This window comes from Lissotriton vulgaris, chromosome 9 (assembly GCF_964263255.1).
Source record: "Lissotriton vulgaris chromosome 9, aLisVul1.2, whole genome shotgun sequence".
Classification (NCBI taxonomy): domain Eukaryota; kingdom Metazoa; phylum Chordata; class Amphibia; order Caudata; family Salamandridae; genus Lissotriton; species Lissotriton vulgaris.
The window spans coordinates 186,336,321-186,356,615 of NC_141697.1; the positions used below are offsets into that span (position 1 = coordinate 186,336,321).

General features: G+C 49.7%; 1 protein-coding gene across 1 annotated transcript in view; it reads right to left on the reverse strand.

The window, feature by feature from the left end:
- The window catches only part of MAP4K5 (mitogen-activated protein kinase kinase kinase kinase 5), a 577,489-nt gene that overhangs the window by 90,075 nt on the left and 467,119 nt on the right, over positions 1-20,295 (reverse strand). The window contains exon 27 of the mRNA XM_086937299.1: positions 917-1,094. Within this exon, the coding sequence (XP_086793425.1) occupies positions 917-1,094 (178 nt within the window). The remainder of the gene's footprint in view (positions 1-916; positions 1,095-20,295) is intronic.

Sequence of the window (20,295 nt, forward strand, 5' to 3'; positions counted from 1 at the left end):
TATGTAAATTCATCTTAAAAACTCAAGTATGCATCGCACTTAAAGCACCATATTTACGGTTTTGAAAGAAGGCTCTAAAGACAATTATTCATAGGAGGCAAGTGGAGCGATAACATGATAAATTACTCATTCATTTATTATTTGCACTGGCCCATGTGGCCAGTTAGTAAACATCTAGCTTTACAATTTTCAAGATCTACATCAAAAACATTTTATAGTTCTTGTTCCAGTAAATAAGCAAAAAAAGAGTTAGAGAAACCTTTTTCAAAATGTAGATACATCAAGCAGACAAACCAGAGGTACACACTACAGAGAGTATTTGAGGGGCGAATCACAAGCCTTTATTTATGGGGAACCAGCGACCGAACTCTAAATACTATTACATTATGGATTCGAACCAGTCTAAACTTTAGGTTTGAGCATCGAGTGACATGACATGTAAATGGCTATTTACAACCATCATCACAAAAGCAACAAATAAATAGTAATATATCGCAAGCTCTCTTTTTATTTCTCAAAACCATTTTCCTTCTGGAATTAATGAAGCAGATTCCTGCTGCTGGATGAGTATTAAAAGTACTGTACATTAGGATTTCATGCAAGACTACATAGCTGTAACACTGGCAGCTAGTCCATTTCTTGGCCAAACCTTTAGTCTATTTGGTTTTTATAGTACCCACCATGTGCTAAAAAACAAGAGACTCAACGACAACTGCCCATGAATGCTTTGCTAAGTGCTAGCTTGGGATGGGAGAAAGACTGCAAATCATAAGACTTGTATTGAAGATAAAAGGTTGACTTGGGTGTTAAGATGTTAATATGAGCATTCTACACATTGAAGAATCATCCAAAATTCAGAATCTAGAGCATTCATGAAAAGAGTACACAAAACGAAACCAAAATAATTCAAACGTACCTGAGCCTATTTCTGTAAACCATGAGGAAGCAGAGCTTAAGTTGATGGTTTCAAACTGTACAACTTGATCGGACTCGAACCCTTTACTTATTGAAACACAAACCATTGGATATTCTTGCTCTGGTATTACCAGCATTTCAAATACTTTTAAAGGGCTTGGAAGAGGAAAATCAAAGTGCTGAAAAACATTAAAAAACATTTTTTAAACAGAAAAGTGAAGTATTTATAAGCTGAAGGCAACAACCTAGAACACATTTTTCTGTGGATGAAATGTTAACACCTAAACATCCACCATTCTTATAGCTTGTGCTGCAGCACATTTATCCAACTTTGAATAGTTCACACCTCCAGGTGGGGAATGTACCAAAACAAAGAATAAGTGACTTACATTTGCTATGGAGGGTCAGGGGGTACGGGTTGGGGCATTGTTTTTTTTTAGAATGCACAGCCTAGTCTCAGCCCAGGAAAATTTGTGGAGAGGAAAGTACAGGCCGGGACTTAGGATAGGTCGGTTTAGGGGCGGGCGGGAGCTAGGGAGGAGATGACCGGTTGCAGGGGTGTTGGTGGTAGTTTTGGGGAGTGAGGGGATGGAAATTCAGATGTGGGCCTATCCACCCTCAGTGGGGGAGGGGGGTAAAGTAGGAGAAGGAAGACAGTGTTTGGGATGTCTTTGACAGGAGGATAAAGAGGCTTCATTGGAGGATGCTTTGATAAAGGAAGTGAGAAGGACTGGGAATGGAAGGAGGCCATCAGTGAAAGGAATAGTGAAGCAAGATGGTGTGCTGGGATGAAAGCTTAATGAGAGGTGAGAATTGTGGGGTGAACAAGGGAATTACGTATTAAAGATGTTTGATGTTAAATTAATTCTGTGATATGGAGTTCGGCGTATGATTACTTCACAAATGCTCTTTCTGGTTGACACTGCTGAACCGCAGAATCCTCACTTTGTGAACCTCCCTGGGTGCCAGACTGAATTGGAAAACTCTTGCAAAGACTCCTATGCACTGGAAGGGAAGGATCCACGCGCTGACATCAGTCTATTCACTGGTCTTTTCTGTGCCCTTTACTGACCGCATCAGGACACTGACAGTTTGCATAATCTAATTTGGAGCTACCATTTATTCAGTAGTCAAATGCACACACACTGTGTGAGAAATAAACAAAGGGGCATCTAGGATGTAAGCTTAATTGTAGCATTTTATTTTTACTTGAATGGTGAGATTTGCAGCCATATTAATTAACATCTCTGCATATACTAGTTGTTCAGGATAAGCTGCGCTTAGGTGTAACTGATAGTTTTGGAAAGCCATGAATATAGTTCTGTATTTTTCCATATTGAACCTACTTGTCTGGCATTACAAACTGTATTGTGCTGTGGATGTAGTGCTTTGAAATGTTTTGGGGTAGATATTCATAGAAGTGATTTACCCTCCTTCGGGATTACGAAAATTACTGCTGTTCGCTGATCTGCAGGAAGTATACCTTCTGTTTTGGCCTCCTCTAGTATTGTTACCAGATGGTCCCTCGAGCTCTTTATTAGGCATTTATAAATCTTGACTAAATCGGAACTATTTTGTGCGATCAATAAAAGAAAGAAAGCGCACGTTTTGGGTGCAGACAGTGGAGCCGCTCTTCCTCTTTCAAAGGATGCGGAGGTGGAAAGAAGGTGGGCAAAGTGATGGTATGCCCGATGTGGAAGGCAGGGACAACCTTGGGCAGGAAGGATTGACGAGTCCTAAGGACAACTTTGTCCAGATGTATAGAGAGAAAACGAGGTTTAGAAGAAAGCGCCTGGAGCTCACTCACTCGTCTGGCAGATGTGATGGCCACTAGGAACGCAGTTTTGAGAGTCAAGAGCCTTAAAGGACATTTGTGAAGCGGCTCAAAGGGAGTGCACATTAAATAAGTTAAAACCAGGTTCAAGGCCCACTGAGGCATAACAAAAGGAATAGGAGGACAGAGATGAGCTATGCCTTTCAAGAAGCGACTTGAAAAGGGAAGGCTGATCTGGAAGTTGAAGGAAGGCAGAGATGGCCGAAAGATAGTGCCCAGAGCAGAGGCCTGCTGAACGAGGGAAAGAAGAAACAAGAGAACCTCAGAAAGAGGGGTATAAAGGGGATCCACAGCCTTTGCTGTGCACCATGACACAAACTTGTTCCACCAGCAGTCGTATACCGTTTTAGTGGAGGGACGCCTGTCTGCTAAAATTACATCACAGATTTCAGGAGGCAGGTCGAAAGACGTCAACTGTCGCTGCTCAATCCCCACGCAAGGAGGTGGAGTCTGGACTGGAAAGGGTGGAGGATCGTCCCCTGCTGCTGTGAAAGAAGATCCTCCCGAAGAGGCAGTCGATGGCCATGTTGAGCAGCTCGGAATACCAGGCTCTTCGTGTCCATCACCACGGTGTGGTCTGGTTGGGGAAGGGAGAGGGATCTGCCATTGACCCAATCCTGGTTCATGAGCCACCACTGCAGGTGGCGCGCAGTGCCCTCCGAGATCTGGACGCAATCAGACAGATTCCCCTGATGCTGCGCCCACTGCTGGAACTTCAGGTCCCACTGCAGAGCCTGCATATGCCATCTGGCATGATCGACCAGCAGGATGCAGGAGACCATGAGGTCCAGCAGCCTCAGGGTCATTCTGACCGAAACCCGGGATAGAGGCTGAAAGATCGGAATCATAGCCCGAATATCCCAGACTCGCTATTCGGGAGGATAGACCCGAAACTTCGTTGTGTCCCGAACCGCTCCTATCAAGAGGAGCTTCTGAGAGGGAATCAGGCGTGACTTCGGCACAATTATGGAGAACCCCAGAGAATGCAGGTGGTCAGCCGTAGTCTGGAGGTGGGAGACGACTGTCTGGGGCGAGCCCGCCTTCCACAGCCAGTCGTTGAGATAGGGGAAGACTGAAACCCCCAATCTGCACAGATGACCTGCAACCACCGCCATCACTTTCGTGAACACCCGAGGGGTGCTGGTACGGCCAAAGGGGAGCACGGTGAACTGAAAATGTTCGTGGCCTACCGTGAACCGCAGGTAACGCCGGTGGACCGGCAGGACGGGGATGTGGAAATAAGTGTTCTGCAAGTCCAACGCTACCATCCAGTCTTGTGAGTCGAGGGCAGACAAGTACTGAGCAAGCGCCAACATCTAGAACTTTTTCTTCCAGAGGAAGCGACTGATGTCCCTGAGATATGAATGTCAACAGCCCTACATGCCAAGAACAGATGCATTCTGGTAAGTAGCATATTCCGTTCGAGGCATGTGGGCTGCTGATTTCATATCTGTGCATAGAATGTATAGCAGTCTCTCCCTTAGCAGTGGCTACCTGTACCAGCTGCAGCAGTTTGAAAAAGAGTTTTTAGAACAGCCTGTCCTACCGCAGTTTGCTGTTTGGAATGAACATCTACACAGTAGTATTTTGTGAAGGTATGTATGGTAGACCATGTGGCTGCTCTACATATTTCCTCTAGAGGAATGTTTCCCAGGAAAGCCATAGATGCCCCTAGTTTGCATGTAGAATGCGCTCTTGGGGGAACTGTTAAGGTGCGTTTTGCTTTTTGATAACATATTTGAATGCACTTAACGATCCATCTGGCTAACCCGGATTTTGAAATTGGGTTGCATTTGTGTTGTGGTGAAAAGGCAACAAACAATTGTTTAGTTTACCTAAAATCCTTAGTTCTGTCAATGTAGTAAAGAAGAGCTCTTTTGACATCTAGTGTATGTAGTGCTCTTTCAGGTACTGACTGTGGATTTGGAAAGAACACTGGCAGTTCTATTGTTTGATTGATATGAAAGTGGGATACCACCTTTGGCATGAATTTAGGGTTTGTTCTAAGCACCACCCTATGTGCATGTATTTGGATAAATGGCTCTTGTTAGAACTGGCTATTTCTGGTAGGCTAAGGCTGACGCCAAAGCCAGGCAGAAACCACCATTCTAGTCAGGGCAAGGGAGTCACACGCCAAGATAACCCCTGCTCACCCCCTGGTAGCTTGGCACGAGCAGTAAGGTTAAACTCGGAGGCAATGTGTAAAGCATTTGCGCCAGCACACAACAGCAACAACATACTAGGCACACCACAAAAGGAACTCCACACAAGGTTATTATAAAAATAACTTTTGTATTGTAAAAACACATCAGATAAAATCACACATATACATTGTGCCAACTGGCACGGGCAATATTCACATGGGATTATTTACACAGGACAGGGCCACGTGAGCGCCTGCCAGAATCAGATATAGCACTTCTAGAATAAAGAATAATAAACATAAAATGGTAATCAAAAGATCCCAACCAGTATCCACTGGTAACAGGAACCAGGACCTCACTAGGACCACCTGTACTAAAAGAACAACCACCTAAGAATAAAATACATTTAGGGGTATAAACAAGAACACATTACCCATGATGCATGAATATACATTCAGAGGAGTAGTAAAGAGAAACACATGATGCATAAACCTACACATTCAGCGGTGTTAAGAACAAAGCACATGATGCAATAAAATACATTCAGAGGTGCAGCGCAAGAAGACACATGATGCCTAAAACATTCAGAGGTGCAGCGCAAGAAGACACATGATGCCTAAAACATTCAGAGGTGCAGGGCAAGAAGACACATGATGCCTAAAAACATTCAGAGGTGCCAGAATCATACAATAGCGCAAAAAGACACAGAAGGCAGTTACCATCCTAGACATAGCAGATAACCACATTACGCACAACTTACATAAGCCACCACCTGTGGCAGTCCCTAGGCCAACTGGCCTTGTTGGGGCAAAGATGCCATGGGTCCAAATGTCATGGCGCGCTGCCATGCAGCGCCAGTCCAAAGTAAAGGCCTAAACGTGGCAGCTGCCCACAAAGTGCTGGGCAGCTGTAAGCAGTCACCAAAAAGGCCTAAACTGTGCAGCTGCCCACTAATTGCTGGGCAGCTGTGAATCATCCAAACTGCGCCAGGGCCCTCACTGACCCTTAGGCGCAAACTGCGCCACTGCTAGAGCCACACAGGCTCTGAACTGCGCACTTGGGGCCACACAGGCTCTTAAACAATTATAGGCCCCTGGAGCCCTCAAGGCTCTTAACAAATCCCTCGCAGGCAGGAGGGGGCGGACACCAGCAATGTGCCCCGACGCCCCCTCTTAACTAAAATGGCCCCCAAGAGCCTCTCATGGCTCTAAATAACTACGGGCCCCCTAGAGCCTCCGTGGCTGTAACACAAATCTTGCCCAGTCTTTGGAGCCTCGCTGGGCTCAAAAACACGAATATGCCGCCTTGAGCCTTGCAGGCTCGTAAATACAGATGCGGCATTGGAGCCTCTCAGGGCTCTACACACGTTGGGGCGACCCACTGCCAACCGGTGCCGCCCTTGAAGCCTTCGTGGCTTCATTCTGACAATAAGCACGAGCTCGCGCCACTGGGGGGGGGGGGGGGTGTGTGGGATGGGCGGACACCGACAAGGTGTCCCGGCGCCCCTCCCTTCTCCTCTGCCCCACTCTGCCCTGCCCCGACTCACCGGAACTCCGACGCGGGACGCCAGCCTTCTCTCTCTCCCTGGGGCTCCCTCAGCACACGGAGCCCCAGCAGCAGGCGACGCTTCCTCCTCTCTTCACCGGAGTTGCGGGCGGGACTTCCGGTCTTCAACGTGAGGTGGGGGCGGGCACCGGCAATGTGCCCCGCGCCCCATCCGCTATTCCTCAACTCCTCCGGGGCTCCCTCCAGCACACGGGAGCCCCGACGGCCAGGCCGCCATCCTCCTTTGTCTCCTCACACACGGCCCAGCAGCTCCACGCGTTCCCGGGCGGGGGCGGGGCTTCCGGCCGTGCCAGGATTGGCCGGCCGGCCAACCACTTCCGGGTCGTTGCGGGCAGCGCGGCGGCCCACTTCAGGCACTCGTAGGCGGGGGCTGAATTAACCGAGGAGTGGGCTCCCTCGAGTTTCAAATATACAACTAGCAAATAAGCGAGGTGGGCACTCGCTAATCCATAAATCACACAGCCAATTCAGCAAATGCCGGGTGGGCACTGGCTTGGCAATAAAAAGCGCTCTCAAGCGCTTGGGGGAAATAAAGCGCTCCAAAGCGCTAGAAGACAGGCGGAGCGCTCCCAGGCGCTCAGGGGGAAGCACAGCGCTTCCAGGCGCTAGAAATACAACTCACGCGCTCTCGAGGGAAAATGCAGCTTCTCCATGCTGCAAAGGTCCCAGAGATCCAAGGGGCAAAGCAAAGTCCCCCAATCAGCCGAGGCAAGGCAGAGGGGTCCCCCAGAAGTCCTCCAGGCATCCAGGGGCTGGGCAGCACCCGCCCCTGGTAGATTCAAGTCAGAAACAAGAACATTTTGGAAGGGGACACAGCCCCTTCTTATACACAGAAAAGTCTTTGAAGTCTTTGTGTAGGCAGTGTGAGAACCAGCTAGAACTGGTTATAGGGAAGTCCCTTCAGTATCCGGGACAGAGGTGACAGTCGCCCAGCGGGGAGGTGGAGCCAGCATTGTGGTCAGGCAGGCACAGCCCTTCACTATCAGGTGCCATCTCCTCCCACTTCCCTGGCAGCAGATGCTGCCTTTCATCCACGGGCTGACTCAGACAGCCTCCTGGGCTCTCCAGCCCCTGCACCCTCAAACCAGACAGCCAATCACACGCCAGACACAAATTACACAAATATGCCAACTTCTAAAAGTGGCACTTCTAGACTATGTAACACAACAAGATGGGGAAGGGTCCAAGGGGTGGCAATATTTATAGACCACTATCAGCCTAAACCCCCAACATAAAACGTTATCAAAAAGAAGAAGGGAGCTGCCCCTGAGATAGCAGAAACATGTCGACCACTATATCATCTTCTTAGGGCAGTTATTAATTTGCACTGTCTTACACTCCATTTTTAACCTGGACCCCATGATTTATTTCCCAATAAAAATGTTCCCTATATCATGGTAGTCAATTTTAACCTACACTATCCTTTGACTTTTGTTTTTACACTTATTGTTGCACTGCAAACCCCTTTTTGATTTCTCACACCATTGAACCCACTCTCTGTACTTGAGGTCGGATCCGCCTGGGTGGTCCTGGAGAATTGGAGTATACGCACAATTCATCAGGTGTGTCTCCTTATCTGGACCAGGACCCTTTAACAAATCCCAGATGACGAGGCTCCGCCATATGGGTGGGCTGATGGGATTCATTTCCATCTAGTTGCACACACATATCTAACTCTTCTTTCATTCCTTTTTCATTCTTGCTACTTTGAGAAGTTCAGTCCTGTGTACAGACCACTTCTAGAGCAGACACATTCATGCCGCATATATCATTACACAGCATTCACTCTCACGAGTTCGTACATATCAAACTCGCCCCTGCACTCACCACACATCAGGAACTACCATGGGCATACATATTCCCCATTCATTCCTATGGGAGGGCAGGTCACTCACCACACATACACAGAGAGCTTAAGCACTTTACACTGTACCACAGTGAAAAAGTGCGCAGAGGCCTAAAATCACCACCACCAGGTTCCAGAAACAGGCTAGGAAAAAGCAAAAAGTCTTGGGGTGAACCTGCCTAAAGGGCTGGGTCCAACAGCTCTTGAATAGTTAGGGCTTGCAGTTAGCTAACTCTTCTAAGCGAAGTAATCGCTACCAGAAAGGCCACCTTCCATGTTAGAAATTGTAATTCACATGAATGTAACAGCTCAAATGGTGGTCCCATCAGTCTGGTTAAAACAATGTTCAGGTTCCAGACTGGTGAAGGTGGGTGTTTTGGAGGAATGATTCGTTTGAGTCCCTCCATGAATGCTTTAATTGCTGGCACTCAAAACAGCGAAAGATGCTGTCTGTTTTGAACATAAGCTGCTATGACAGCTAATTGAATTCGTATAGATGAATAAGCTAAATTGCAACGATGTAAGTGTAAAAGATAGCAAATGATGTTTTGTGTTGAAGCATCTAATGGGTTTATGTCATTATTGTTACAATAAATGACAAAACGCTTCTGGCATTTTGTGTTTTCCTTTGTGGCGAACAGGTCTATGTCTGGTTGTCCCCACTGTTGGAAGTATGGTTGTAGCACTTTGGGATGAATCTCCCACTCGTGCATCTGTTGGCTGTGTCTGCTGAGCAGATCCGCTATTTAATTGTCCTTGCCTGGGAGGTGTTCCGCCATGAGAAAAATGTTTCTTTAAATGGCCCACTTCCACATGCTTTGAGCTAGGTGTGACAGTTGTGGAGAGTGTGTTCCTCCCTGCTTCTGTATGTAATAGATTGCCATCATGTTGTCCGTCCGGATCAACAGTCTTGTTGCACAAATGTATTTTGAATGCTTTCAGTGCCAGAAAAACTGCCATCAGTTCTAGTAAGTTGATGTGCATTTTCTTTTGTTGTGTTGTCCATAGGCCTTGCACTGTGTACTGAAGGACATGGGCTCCCCATCCTAACAGGGATGCGTCCGCCGTCATGACTATCTGTGGTACAGGCTCTTGGAACAGTCGACCTTTGCAAAGGTTTTGTGGTTTCCACCAATGCAGAGAGTTGTATGCACGACTGGCTACCAACACTAGGTATTTCAATTGTCCTTGAGCCTGGTTCCATTGTTGTGCTAGGCACTGTTGTAGTGGACGCATGTGTAGTCGTGCATGAGGGACTATGTATATGCACGAAGCCATCATGCCTATGAGTTGCATAAACACTCGTGCAGAGAGCGAGTGTTGTGGCTTGAACTTTTGGATGAGCACTTGCATACTGTTGATCCTTGCTGTGCTTGGGTATGCTTTTGCTGCTAGAGTATCTACTGTTGCTCCCAGGTATTATTGTACATGGGACGGCTGCAGGTGAGATTTTTGGTAGTTCAGCGAGAAGCCTAGACTGTGTAGGAGATGAATGGTGCGAGATATGTGGCTGGCACATTGCTGGGCCGACTTTGCTTGTATTAGCCAGTCGTCCAGGTACAGGTAGACATGAATATGCTTGTCTTCTTAGATGTGCAGCTACTGTCGCTAGGCATTTTGTGAACACCCGTGGGGCTGTTGTCACACCAAAAGGAAGGACTTTGAATTGGTAGTGTTGACCTTTATTGTAAACCTGAGATACTTCCTGTGAGGCGGGTGTATAGGTATATGGAAGTATGCATCTTTGAGGTCTAAAGTTGTGAGGAAGTCTCCTTGCTGCAGCAGTGGTAAGACCGGTTGTAGAGTGAGCATATGGAAATGCTCTGATAGAATGTATTGATTTAGGGGCCTGAGGTCCAATATTGGTCTGAGAGACCCGTCTTTTTTGGGGATTAGGAAGTATAGAGAGTATACCCCTGTACCTTGATGTTGTATTGGTACCGGTTCTATGGCTCCTTTTTGCAGCATACTGATAACTTCTTGCTGCAATAGGTTGAGATGTTCTGTGGACATACAACGGTGTACGGATGGTATGTTGGGCGGTGTGGGGATGAGCTCTAGGCAATAGCCATTTTGGATAGTTTGTATTACCCACCTGTCCGTGGTGATGTTTTGCCAGGCAGCTGTAGTCGTCCCCCGACCGGTGTTGTATGGTCTGGGGGTAGCGACAAGAAGTCACTGCTTGGTGTTGGTAGAGGATCTGGTGGTATTACCTCCTCTCCCTCTGCCCTTGTTGCTGTTGCCTCGCTAACCACCTCTATTATTGTTTTTGTTGTAGGTGGTTTGTGTGTTCCCCTTGTAGTTTGAGCTGTGCTGTGACAAGGTATCTCTTGCAGCTCCTCTGTAATTGGATCGACGAAAGGAGCCTCTATGATGTTGGGATTGCAAGGCTCCCATCGACTTTGCAGTCTCAGTGTCCTACTTCATTTTGTCCAGAATGTGGTCTACAGCTGGACCAAACAAGAAATCTGGATTTACTGGCTGATTTAATATAGTGGATTGAACTTCATTTTTGAAACCTGAGATGCGAAGCCACGCATGTCTTCTGAGCATGACACTTGTGTTAATTGACCTGGCAGCTGTGTCTGCAACGTCTAAGGCACATTTAATGGAGGCATTAGTTATTAGCTTTCCCTCCTGTACTAGTTCCTCAGCCTGTTCCTTGTAAGGTTCAGGTAAATGCTGGAGGAATGTCTCTAAGGTGTCATAGTGTGCCCTGTCGTACCTAGCTAGCAGGGCTTGCGTATTTGCAATACGCCATGTGTTTGCTGCTTGGGCAGCTACCCTTTTGCCTAAAGCCTCAAGAATGTTCGACTCTTTGTCTGGAGGAGGAGCTTCTCCTGTTGTTTGGGAGTTTGCACGTTTACGTGCATTGGATACCACCAATGAATCTAGAGGCAGTTGCCCCTTAATATATGTGGGGTCTAATGGTGCTGGCCTGTATTTTTTCTCTATTCTAGGGTTAATTACCATTGCCCTAGTGGTTTCCTTAAATATGTCTCCTGCATGTTTAAGTACCCCTTTCAACATAGGTAATGTTTTTACAGACCTTTCTGATGTAGCAAAAGTGTCAAAGAGGAAATCCTCCTCAATGGGGTCTGCATGCATCTCTACATTGTGATGGAGGGCTGCTCTGTCTATTAGTGCATTAAATGCAGCTGTATCCTCTGTAGGGGAAGGCTTAGTAGGGTATGCAGGTGTATCTGGAATGGGTGTAGAGCTATAAGGGTCCACTGAGTCCGCCCATGGTTGTGGCTGGGTGTCTGGGTCAGGGTCTACTGGGTAAATGTAATCCTCATTATCTTCATCAATCACCTCTTCCTCTGAGTGTGTGGGTGAATCTGTGTATGTGTTAGGCATAGCTGGATGGATAGGCTCAAATAGAATAGGGAAAGTAGCACAGTCCCTTTTCTTCTTTAGTGGGATAGTATAGGAGTCTTTACTGGATACTGGTCTGACTTTCCCTTTGTAGAGAGTAACTTTGCCAGTATTAGGGTCAATGTAGAGTTTCAACTGTTCTTCTGCTGAAGGGTCTGGGTATAAGATCTCCTCTTCAGCAGTTTTTTACTTTAATTGTTTCGGTCCGACACTGCTTTTAGGGTCGACCAGTTTTGACGTTCCAAGAGTTTTTTGCTTTTTGTCAAGGGGAGTTGGAAGTCCAAATTTAATTGGTCCCAAAGGTTTAGGCAGTCCAACAGTGTTTTTTGGCTGTGCTGGTTTCTTTGGAGCTAATGTTTTGATCAGTTCGACGTTTCTAGTCGGCTCGATCGACTTCTTTTGAACTTGAGGCATCTTCGAAAGCTGTTGTTTCGGTACGATGCCTTGAATTTTTAGCTTGATGCCCTTCTGTGGCTTGTTTGGCTTCGGCTCGATAGTTTTTGATGGAACTACTTTTGGCTTGTCGACATTCTGTTTCGGTTCGACAACCCTTTTGGGATTGAGGCCTTCTCGAAGAACCCCTTTTGTTTTTGCAGTCGGAGCCGATTTTATCGGGTCGACGGCCTTCGGTTCTGGAGTTTGTATAGGCACGTTGGCCTTCGGCTCGGCGCCCTTTTTGTTCGACTCCGATGGGTCTACGTAGTTCGGTCCGAAGACTGTATTGTCTATCGGTTTCGGTTTCGTTTTTGGTTCCACTGTTTTTGGTTTCGATACCAATTTTTGATGATGCTTATGAGATGGCTCTGTATGAATATTCTTAGCCGAGCTGGAGTGCGGGGCTATAGAATCGGTATCGAGATCTTGGCTAAGGCCTTCCGGCGATGCCGCGACCTGAGCCTTTGGAACCGACCTAATGTGCTTGTGGGGCGGTGTACTCACGATTCGGCCCGCTTCGTCACTGGAGTCATCCTCGACAGCTCCAATCCCTTGATCGTCGTCTCCTACCTCGACGATGTCTTCTTCGTCATCGACGTAGTAATTGGAGTCATGCTCTGAGTCTTGATCGGACTGTTCCTCCGATTCTTCGGCTTTGACAAAGTCTTCCTCGTCGAAGATATTATTTGGCTCCCGCGCGGATTGCTGCATTATTAACATCGTGGCCAGATTGTCTTTTTGGATCGAAATTGGGCACAGGCTATGCAGTCGTCTTCGTTATGATCTGGGGATAGACATCTGTTACATACAGAGTGTTTGTCTGTATGTGGGAATTTCGCGTTACATTGAGGGCATCTTTTAAAAGGAGTCCGTTCCATCGACGACCGGTCCACGTGGCGTCGAGAAGGCCCTGCGGCCCGATTCGACGTCCGGAGCTGGATAACTCTAAACAAAGTTTCTCTAGACCGATCGAAACAATCGACAAAATCGAAGGCCTTTTGGCCTTTTAGAATAACTGTTTTTGATTCCGAACTTCGAGGAAAGTACATCCGAACCCAATGGCGGAAAAAAAAAAACAATCTGAGAATGGAGAGGATGCCCATGCGCACTGTAGTCCGAGGGAGGAGCCACCTATCTCATGATACTTCGAAGACTCTTCCAGGACAACAATGTGCAATCATCCGGACCCAACACTAGGAGGCGATCTATGCACAGATATGAATTCAGCAGCCCACATGCCTCGAACCAACCAAAACCTACTTCAGGAACAGGAACGCGCTCAATGGCTCCCTTGGCCAAGAGAGCCATAACTTCCTCCTAGGGAAGGGCCAGATCATCCGACATGCAGTGGTATCTTGGTGGCATGGCTGGAGGGGTAATCTCGAAGAGGAGGGAGTAGCCTTTTGGACTATTTTCAAAACCCACCTGTCCGACGTGATGGTGCGCCAGTGGGGGAGGTGATGGCGAATCCTGCCACCCACTGGCGTTTGATGGGCCTGAAAGTTCTGACTCGGAGGGTTTGGAGGCTGCTGCAGAGGGGGGCTGGTGGACTGGCCTGCCCGCTAGCCCCCGGAACCACGACAGTTGTTCCCATGTCCCCGGATGCGCGAAGGTTGGGTAACTTGCTGCACCCTGTGGCTCTGGGTTGGACGTAGCGGGCACCCTTTCTGTAGCCATGAAAGGGGTGAAATGCAGAGGTGAGGTGGATCCAGGCCTTCTTAACGGGCAGAAGCTTCCAAGTGAGGCAAGGAGACTGCTACTCCAAAGGGGTCCCTTTGGGCCAGGGCGTGCCTCAGGGCTCGTCTCTGAGCCCGACCCTTTTTAATCTGTATGTAGCACCTGTTGCCTCCATTGTAGAGAGCCATGGCCTCCAAATAGTATCCTATGCCGATGATACGCAGCTGGTCATCTCCCTGTCGCACGCACCCTGTCTTGCGGCAGATGGCTTCCAGTCGTGCATGAAAGATCTTGCCGATTGGATGGCTATGAACTGTCTGAAACTTAACGGCAGCAAGACAGAGGTGCTTGTGGTGGGGAGAGACCAGTCTGCTTGGTCGTCGGCTTGGTGGCCATCCTGTCTAGGGCCGACCCCCACCCCCTGTCAGGAGGCAAAAATCCTGGGGGTGTGGTTTGATGCGGGTCTCACTTTTGGGCCCCAAATCAACTGTGTGGTGGGTATGTGCTTTGGAGTCTTGAAAAGGCTGAGGAAAGTTCTGGAACTGTTGCCCATGGAGGCCCGTAAAACCCTGGTACATGCATTGGTGACCGCAAGGTTGGATTATGCGAACCTGCTGTACCTGGGGGCACCTGGGAAAAGTTTTGGTCGCCTTCAAGTGCTGCAGAATGCGGCAGCACGTCTGATCCTCAGGCTGCCCAAAAGGGCGCCCTCGAGGGAGGCCTTGCAGAAGCTACACTGGCTCCCTGTGAGGAGCAGAGTAGAGTACAAGGCCCTCTGCACCTGTCATCGGATTCTGAATGGCAGGGCACCTCGACCACTGCAGAGCTTGATTGAATCCTATGAACCTTCTCGAGCGCTAAGATCTGCGGGTGGGGGACTGTTGAGAATCCCCAAGGTGAAGAAAGCCCGCATGGGAGGCAGATCGTTCAGGTACTTAGCGGCAAATCATTGGAACAAACTTCCGGTGGATCTACGTTTAGAACCGGTAGAAACTAGGTTCCGTGCTAAATTAAAAACTTACCTATATGTCAGATAGACTGCCCGCCCTTCAGCTAAACTCCCAGCTTCCGCCTCTCTCACCTTAGCGCGGGGACACGCCGGTGTGCGTAACTCAGCGCTCTACAAATGCCCCTATTATTATTAATATTATTATTATTATCATGCAGACTGCGCAGGGCGAGAGGAGAGGCCCAAGAACTTGGCTGTAGCCTGTGAGTTCATGAAATGCTCTAGAGCGTTGTCTGCTTTGTCAACAAATAGGCGACAGCCATCAAAGGGCATGTCCATCAAGGTGTTCTGGACATCCCCTGAAAAACCAGTCGACCTCATTCAGGCGTAGCGACGAAGCACTACCGACGTTGAAATGGTCCTGCCCAGAGAGTCTGCGGTGTCCAGCCCACAACGTATTGCAAACTTCGCTGCATCCCTCCCGGCGGCAACAGCCTGGGAGAGCACTGCCCGGGCCTCCTCCAGACACTGAGGCAGCACCAGTGCAACTGTATCCCATACAGAGTAGGAATAACGACCCAAGAGACATGCAGTGTTTACGGACCGCAATCCTAAGCTGGCGGACTAGAACCTTTATTTTTCCAAGGTGGTCCAGCTTCTTGGATTCCCTTTCCGGTGGACCGGTAGGGAAAGGGCTTTTGGAGGTGGAGGCTTGGACCAACAAGCTCTCCGGGGTGGGGTGATGGGAAAGCAAAGTGGGGTCACCCGAGACAGCGGTAGCGTTGGGCAATGATCCTGTCCACAGGAGTCCCCATGTTGGGCCTGGACCACGTGCTCAAAAGGTTGTCGATGAGGGCTTCACTAAACAGTAGCAAGGTCTCCAAAGAGCTCGCAGCCGTTTGAAGCACCTCTGTCAGGAGGTTAAGTCTTGACCGCCACCGTAGGAAGCTCGAGGTTGAGAGCCTCGTCCGCCTTACTCACCACCACTGTGTACGACGCTCTATCCTCCGTAACCACGGTAGGAGGAGACAACAGCCAAGGTCAGGTGAGGTGTCCAAACCACTGGCATCGCCCAGTTCCTCTCTCAAGTCTTATTCACGGTCCAGGTCAGCTAGAGGGTCACCTGACCCCTCCCAGTCCTACTTCTCAGAATCTGGGTCCATTCTGGTTGAAAAGGGGCCCCAGGAGTGAACAGGGGCATTAAAACCGCTTTCGGCATCAAACGACGCCGGTCCGGCTCCAGGTCCATGTCGGGATGGAGGCCGGGGTTTACGTCGGCTTGGGGGGGCGACTGGCGTCAAACATGGTAGTGGTGCCGGAGGAAGCGGCGCCGGTGGAGGTGTAATGAGGTCCACCAGCGCCGATCCGGTTCCAGGCCTGGATCCAAGGGGGGCCTGCGGCGCCGGAGCAACCGGTGGAGAAGACATCAGCCCCACAATATGGGGTGCATTACATGTAGAACATACGAAACTGGGCTGGAATCGCTCCGGGTCCCGGAAAGGGAGGGAAACGCAGAGTTGACTCTTTGGGCTCCACGTGCAGAGCCGTGGGAGGGGCACCACCCACATTCCTCGTCGGGTCGCCGACCGACGAGGAGAAGTCTAAGAGCGACAATGCTTTTTTAACTCCTACTTATGCTTCGACTTACCCGACCCTGAGTGTAAAGACTTCGAAGACTTGGAACCCGAATGACGGTGGCTCTGCGATAGGTCCCTCGCCCTCCCTCGCGACATCGAACGGCGCGGAGCGACTGCCGGGACTCAACCAGCTTTTGGGACCACTCCCGCAAAGCCTTCGGCGCCATCAACCAGCAGTCGGAGCACGACTTGGGGTCGTAGTTGCGCTCCAGGCAAAAAAGACACACGTGGTGCGGATCTGTCACAGACATCATCCGATGACAGAAACCGCATGGCTTGAAGCCGGGCATCCCTCGTGCACCTTAGAAGTCGAAGACTCGAAAAGGAAGTCATCAAAAGTCGAGAAAAAGTCAGTCAGAAAGTGACTGGAGGTACTGCTGTTCCTGAATCTGCGCTGGCTGGCGCGAAAAAAGAAACAACTGACATCAGCTCGCGAGGGCGGTCTCTAGTAGCTACCGCGACGTCATCCCGGCGACCACGAAGCTGACGACAGAGCCGACCGACGCCACCTTCCGACGCCACCTTCTGCCGTGCAGAGGTACTGCTGACGAAAAAAACTTTCCGGATCCAGTCTGATGCCTGGGGTAATTCTAAGATAAGGTATCTATGACTAACATTTCAGATTTGGGATTTTTAGGAATTTTTCAGCTTATCTTGGACTTACTCGAAGACAGTGAACAGGAGCACAACAGGGAATTGGTTTGCAATTTGGAGTGGGAGCGACTTGGTTTCTCATGTTTGGCAACCTAGAGTTCAGCTTCCTGTTACCAGATGGCCTTCGGATACATCAAGGAGCATTTTCTGCAGGACTTTGAGTCATGTTTAGCACAGAGGCACCAAAGAAAAAACACTGTGCAGGACTGTAACAGACAAGTGCAGGCAAAACAATTTAAAGATTGCATTTTGGATGGGGGATTGGAATTTACTCGAGTCCGTCACAATGTTTTGATCAAAAAATTTTAAAGTTGACACAAAGGAACTAGGCTCTGAACCCCCGTAGAAGGGTGTGTAAACGGAGGTAGTTACATTATGGTGAAGGGATGGCACCTACATGTGGTTCTGAAGAAGGGACACAGTCACAACAGAGGACGATGGTGCCACATGCTCTAGGAAAGAACCTTTTGGCACCGGGCTAGATTTACAAGGAGGAAGAAGCAGTGATTGGAAGTTTTCATCAGAACTGATGGTCTAGAACAGGGGTACTCATAGTACGGCCCGCGGACCAGTGGCGGCCCGGCAAGCCTTCCCTGGTGGCCCGCGGACCCCCGAGACATCATACCTGTGTTTCCCGAGTTTTTTTGTTAAAGTGTCTGCAGCAGCCCGAGAGACTCTGCTGCTCTGTGGGAGCTGCTGGCCGGGCGATCCTACCAATGGCCAGAGTAAAGCTGCAGGGGCCTAAGGAGAGGTGAAATACAAAGCCATCATTAACATGCAAATGGTCTTTTAATGACCTGTGAAGTGCTCGGGTGCAGCTGTGAGTGTGTGTGTGCCCCGGCTGGCGCACAGGCAGGGTGAGGTGACAGAGGGAGTGGGAGGGAAAGGGAGGGGGACGGAGAGGGAGAGAGAGAGAGAGAGAGAGTGAGAGGGAGTGAGTGAGTGAGTGAGTGAGTGAGAGGGAGTGAGAGTGAGTGAGGGAGAGGGAGTGAGTGAGAGGGAGTGAGTGAGATGGAGTGAGTGACAGAGGGAGTGAGAGAGAATGAGTAAATGAGTGGGAGTGAGTGAGTGGATGTGAGTGAGTGGGAGTGAGTGAGTGGGAGTGAGTGAGTGGGAGTGAGAGGGAGAGTGTGAGAGGGAGAAGAGAGGGGGAGAGAGAGAGGGAGTGAGGGAGGGAGAGGGAGTGAGTGAAGGGGAGTGAGTGAAGGAGAGGGAGTGAGGGAGGGAGAGTGAGTGAGTGAAGGAGAGGGAGTGAGTGAAGGAGAGGGAGTGAGTGAAGGAGAGGGAGTGAGTGAGGGAGAGGGAGTGAGTGAGGGAGAGGGAGTGAGTGAGGGAGAGGGAGTTAGTGGGAGTGAGTGAGTAAATGAGTTGAGTGAGTGAGAGGGAGTGAGTGAGCGGGAGTGAGTGAGAGGGATGAAGTGAGTGAGAGGGATGGAGTGAGTGGGTGGGAGGGAGTGAGTGGGAGGGAGGGAGTGGGAGGGAGTGAGTGAGAGGGTGGGAGAGAGTGAGAGGGAGTGAGTGGGAGGGAGTGAGTGAGAGGGAGGGAGTGAGTGAGAGGGATGGAGTGAGTGAGAGGGATGGAGTGAGTGAGAGGGATGGAGTGAGTGAGAGGGAGGGAGGGAGTGGGAGTGAATGAGTGGGAGTGATTGAGTGAGTGAGAGGGAGGGAGTGAGAGGGAAGGAGTGAGAGGGAAGGAGTGAGAGGGAAGGAGTGAGAGGGAGGGAGAGAGAGAGGGATGGAGGGAGGGAGAGAGAGAGGGATGGAGGGAGGGAGAGGGAGTGAGAGGGAGTGAGTGAGAGGGAGTGAGTGAGAGGGAGTGAGTGAGAGGGAGTGAGTGAGAGGGAGTGAGTGAGAGGGAGTGAGTGAGAGGGAGTGAGTGAGAGGGAGTGAGTGAGAGGGAGTGAGTGAGAGGGAGTGAGTGAGAGGGAGTGAGTGAGAGAGAATGAGTAAATGAGTGGGAGTGAGTGAGTGAGAGGGAGGGAGTGAGAGGGATGGAGTGAGTGAGAGGGATGGAGTGAGTGAGGGGGATGGAGTGAGTGAGAGGGATGGAGTGAGTGAGAGGGATGGAGTGAGTGAGAGGGATGGAGTGAGTGAGAGGGATGGAGTGAGTGAGAGGGATGGAGTGAGTGGGAGTGAGGGAGGGAGGGAGTGGGAGTGAGGGAGGGAGGGAGTGAGGGAGGGAGGGAGGGAGTGAGAGGGAGGGAGTGAGTGAGAGTGAGTGAGAGTGAGAGGGAGGGAGTGAATGAGAGGGAGTGAGTGAGAGGGAGGGAGTGAGTGAGAGGGAGGGAGTGAGCGAGTGAGAGAGAAGGAGAGAGTGAGTGAATGAGTGAGTGGGAGAGGGAGGGAGAGGGAGTGAGTGAGACGGAGAGAAGTGAGACGGACAGGGAGGGAGAGGGAGTGAGATGGAGACAGAGAGGGAGGGAAAGGGAGGGAGTGAGAGGGAGGGAAAGGGAAGGAGACGGAGAGGGAGGGAAAGGGAGGGAAAGGAAGGGAAACGGAGGGAGAGGGAGGGAAAAGGGAGTGAAAGGGGGTGAGTGAGAGGGAGGGAAAGGGAGGGAGTGAGAGAGAGGGAGTGAGAGAGAGGGAGTGAGACAGTCGGAGTGAGACAGAGGGAGTGAGACAGTCGGAGTGAGACAGAGGAAGACAGGAGAGAGGGAGGGTGAGAGGGAGAGAGCGCTAGAGAGGGAGGGAGACCGAGAGAGATGTGTGCATGCCGGGACGGCTCAGTGGACGAAGGCGTCCGCTGCAGGGACCTATGATCAACCTCATGGTCAGTTTTATGTTGTTGCTCTAGCCCCTCCCCCTCCCCCACTGACCCTGCCCCCCCACCGATGCGGCCCTCGGACACAAACCAAACTGTAAATTTGGCCCCAGAGAGAAAGTTTGTGAGTACCCATGGTCTAGAACGACACACTAATACTCTAGACTTTAAATACTGTGCTGAATCAAGAATCTCATTGTGTGATGTGATCAATGTTTTCTATAAATTTAACATGTGCTAAATTATTTTACATTTTACTGTACTGCTCTGTTGAACATCGTATCAGCTCTACTCTTAGAGTCCATGCAGTAATGCTTGTGAAATGTATGATTGGGATTGTAAGTGGCAGGCTTTCTCACTTTCAGAAGTTAAGCAGTATCGGTCTACTAAAACAAGTTGCTGGCAATTTTGATCGGGCAGAGCGACCTATGAAGACTTGAAAGAATAAAATGAAATAGTTGGTTGCATGAAAATATGCACTGGAGGTAGGTAGGCTGCA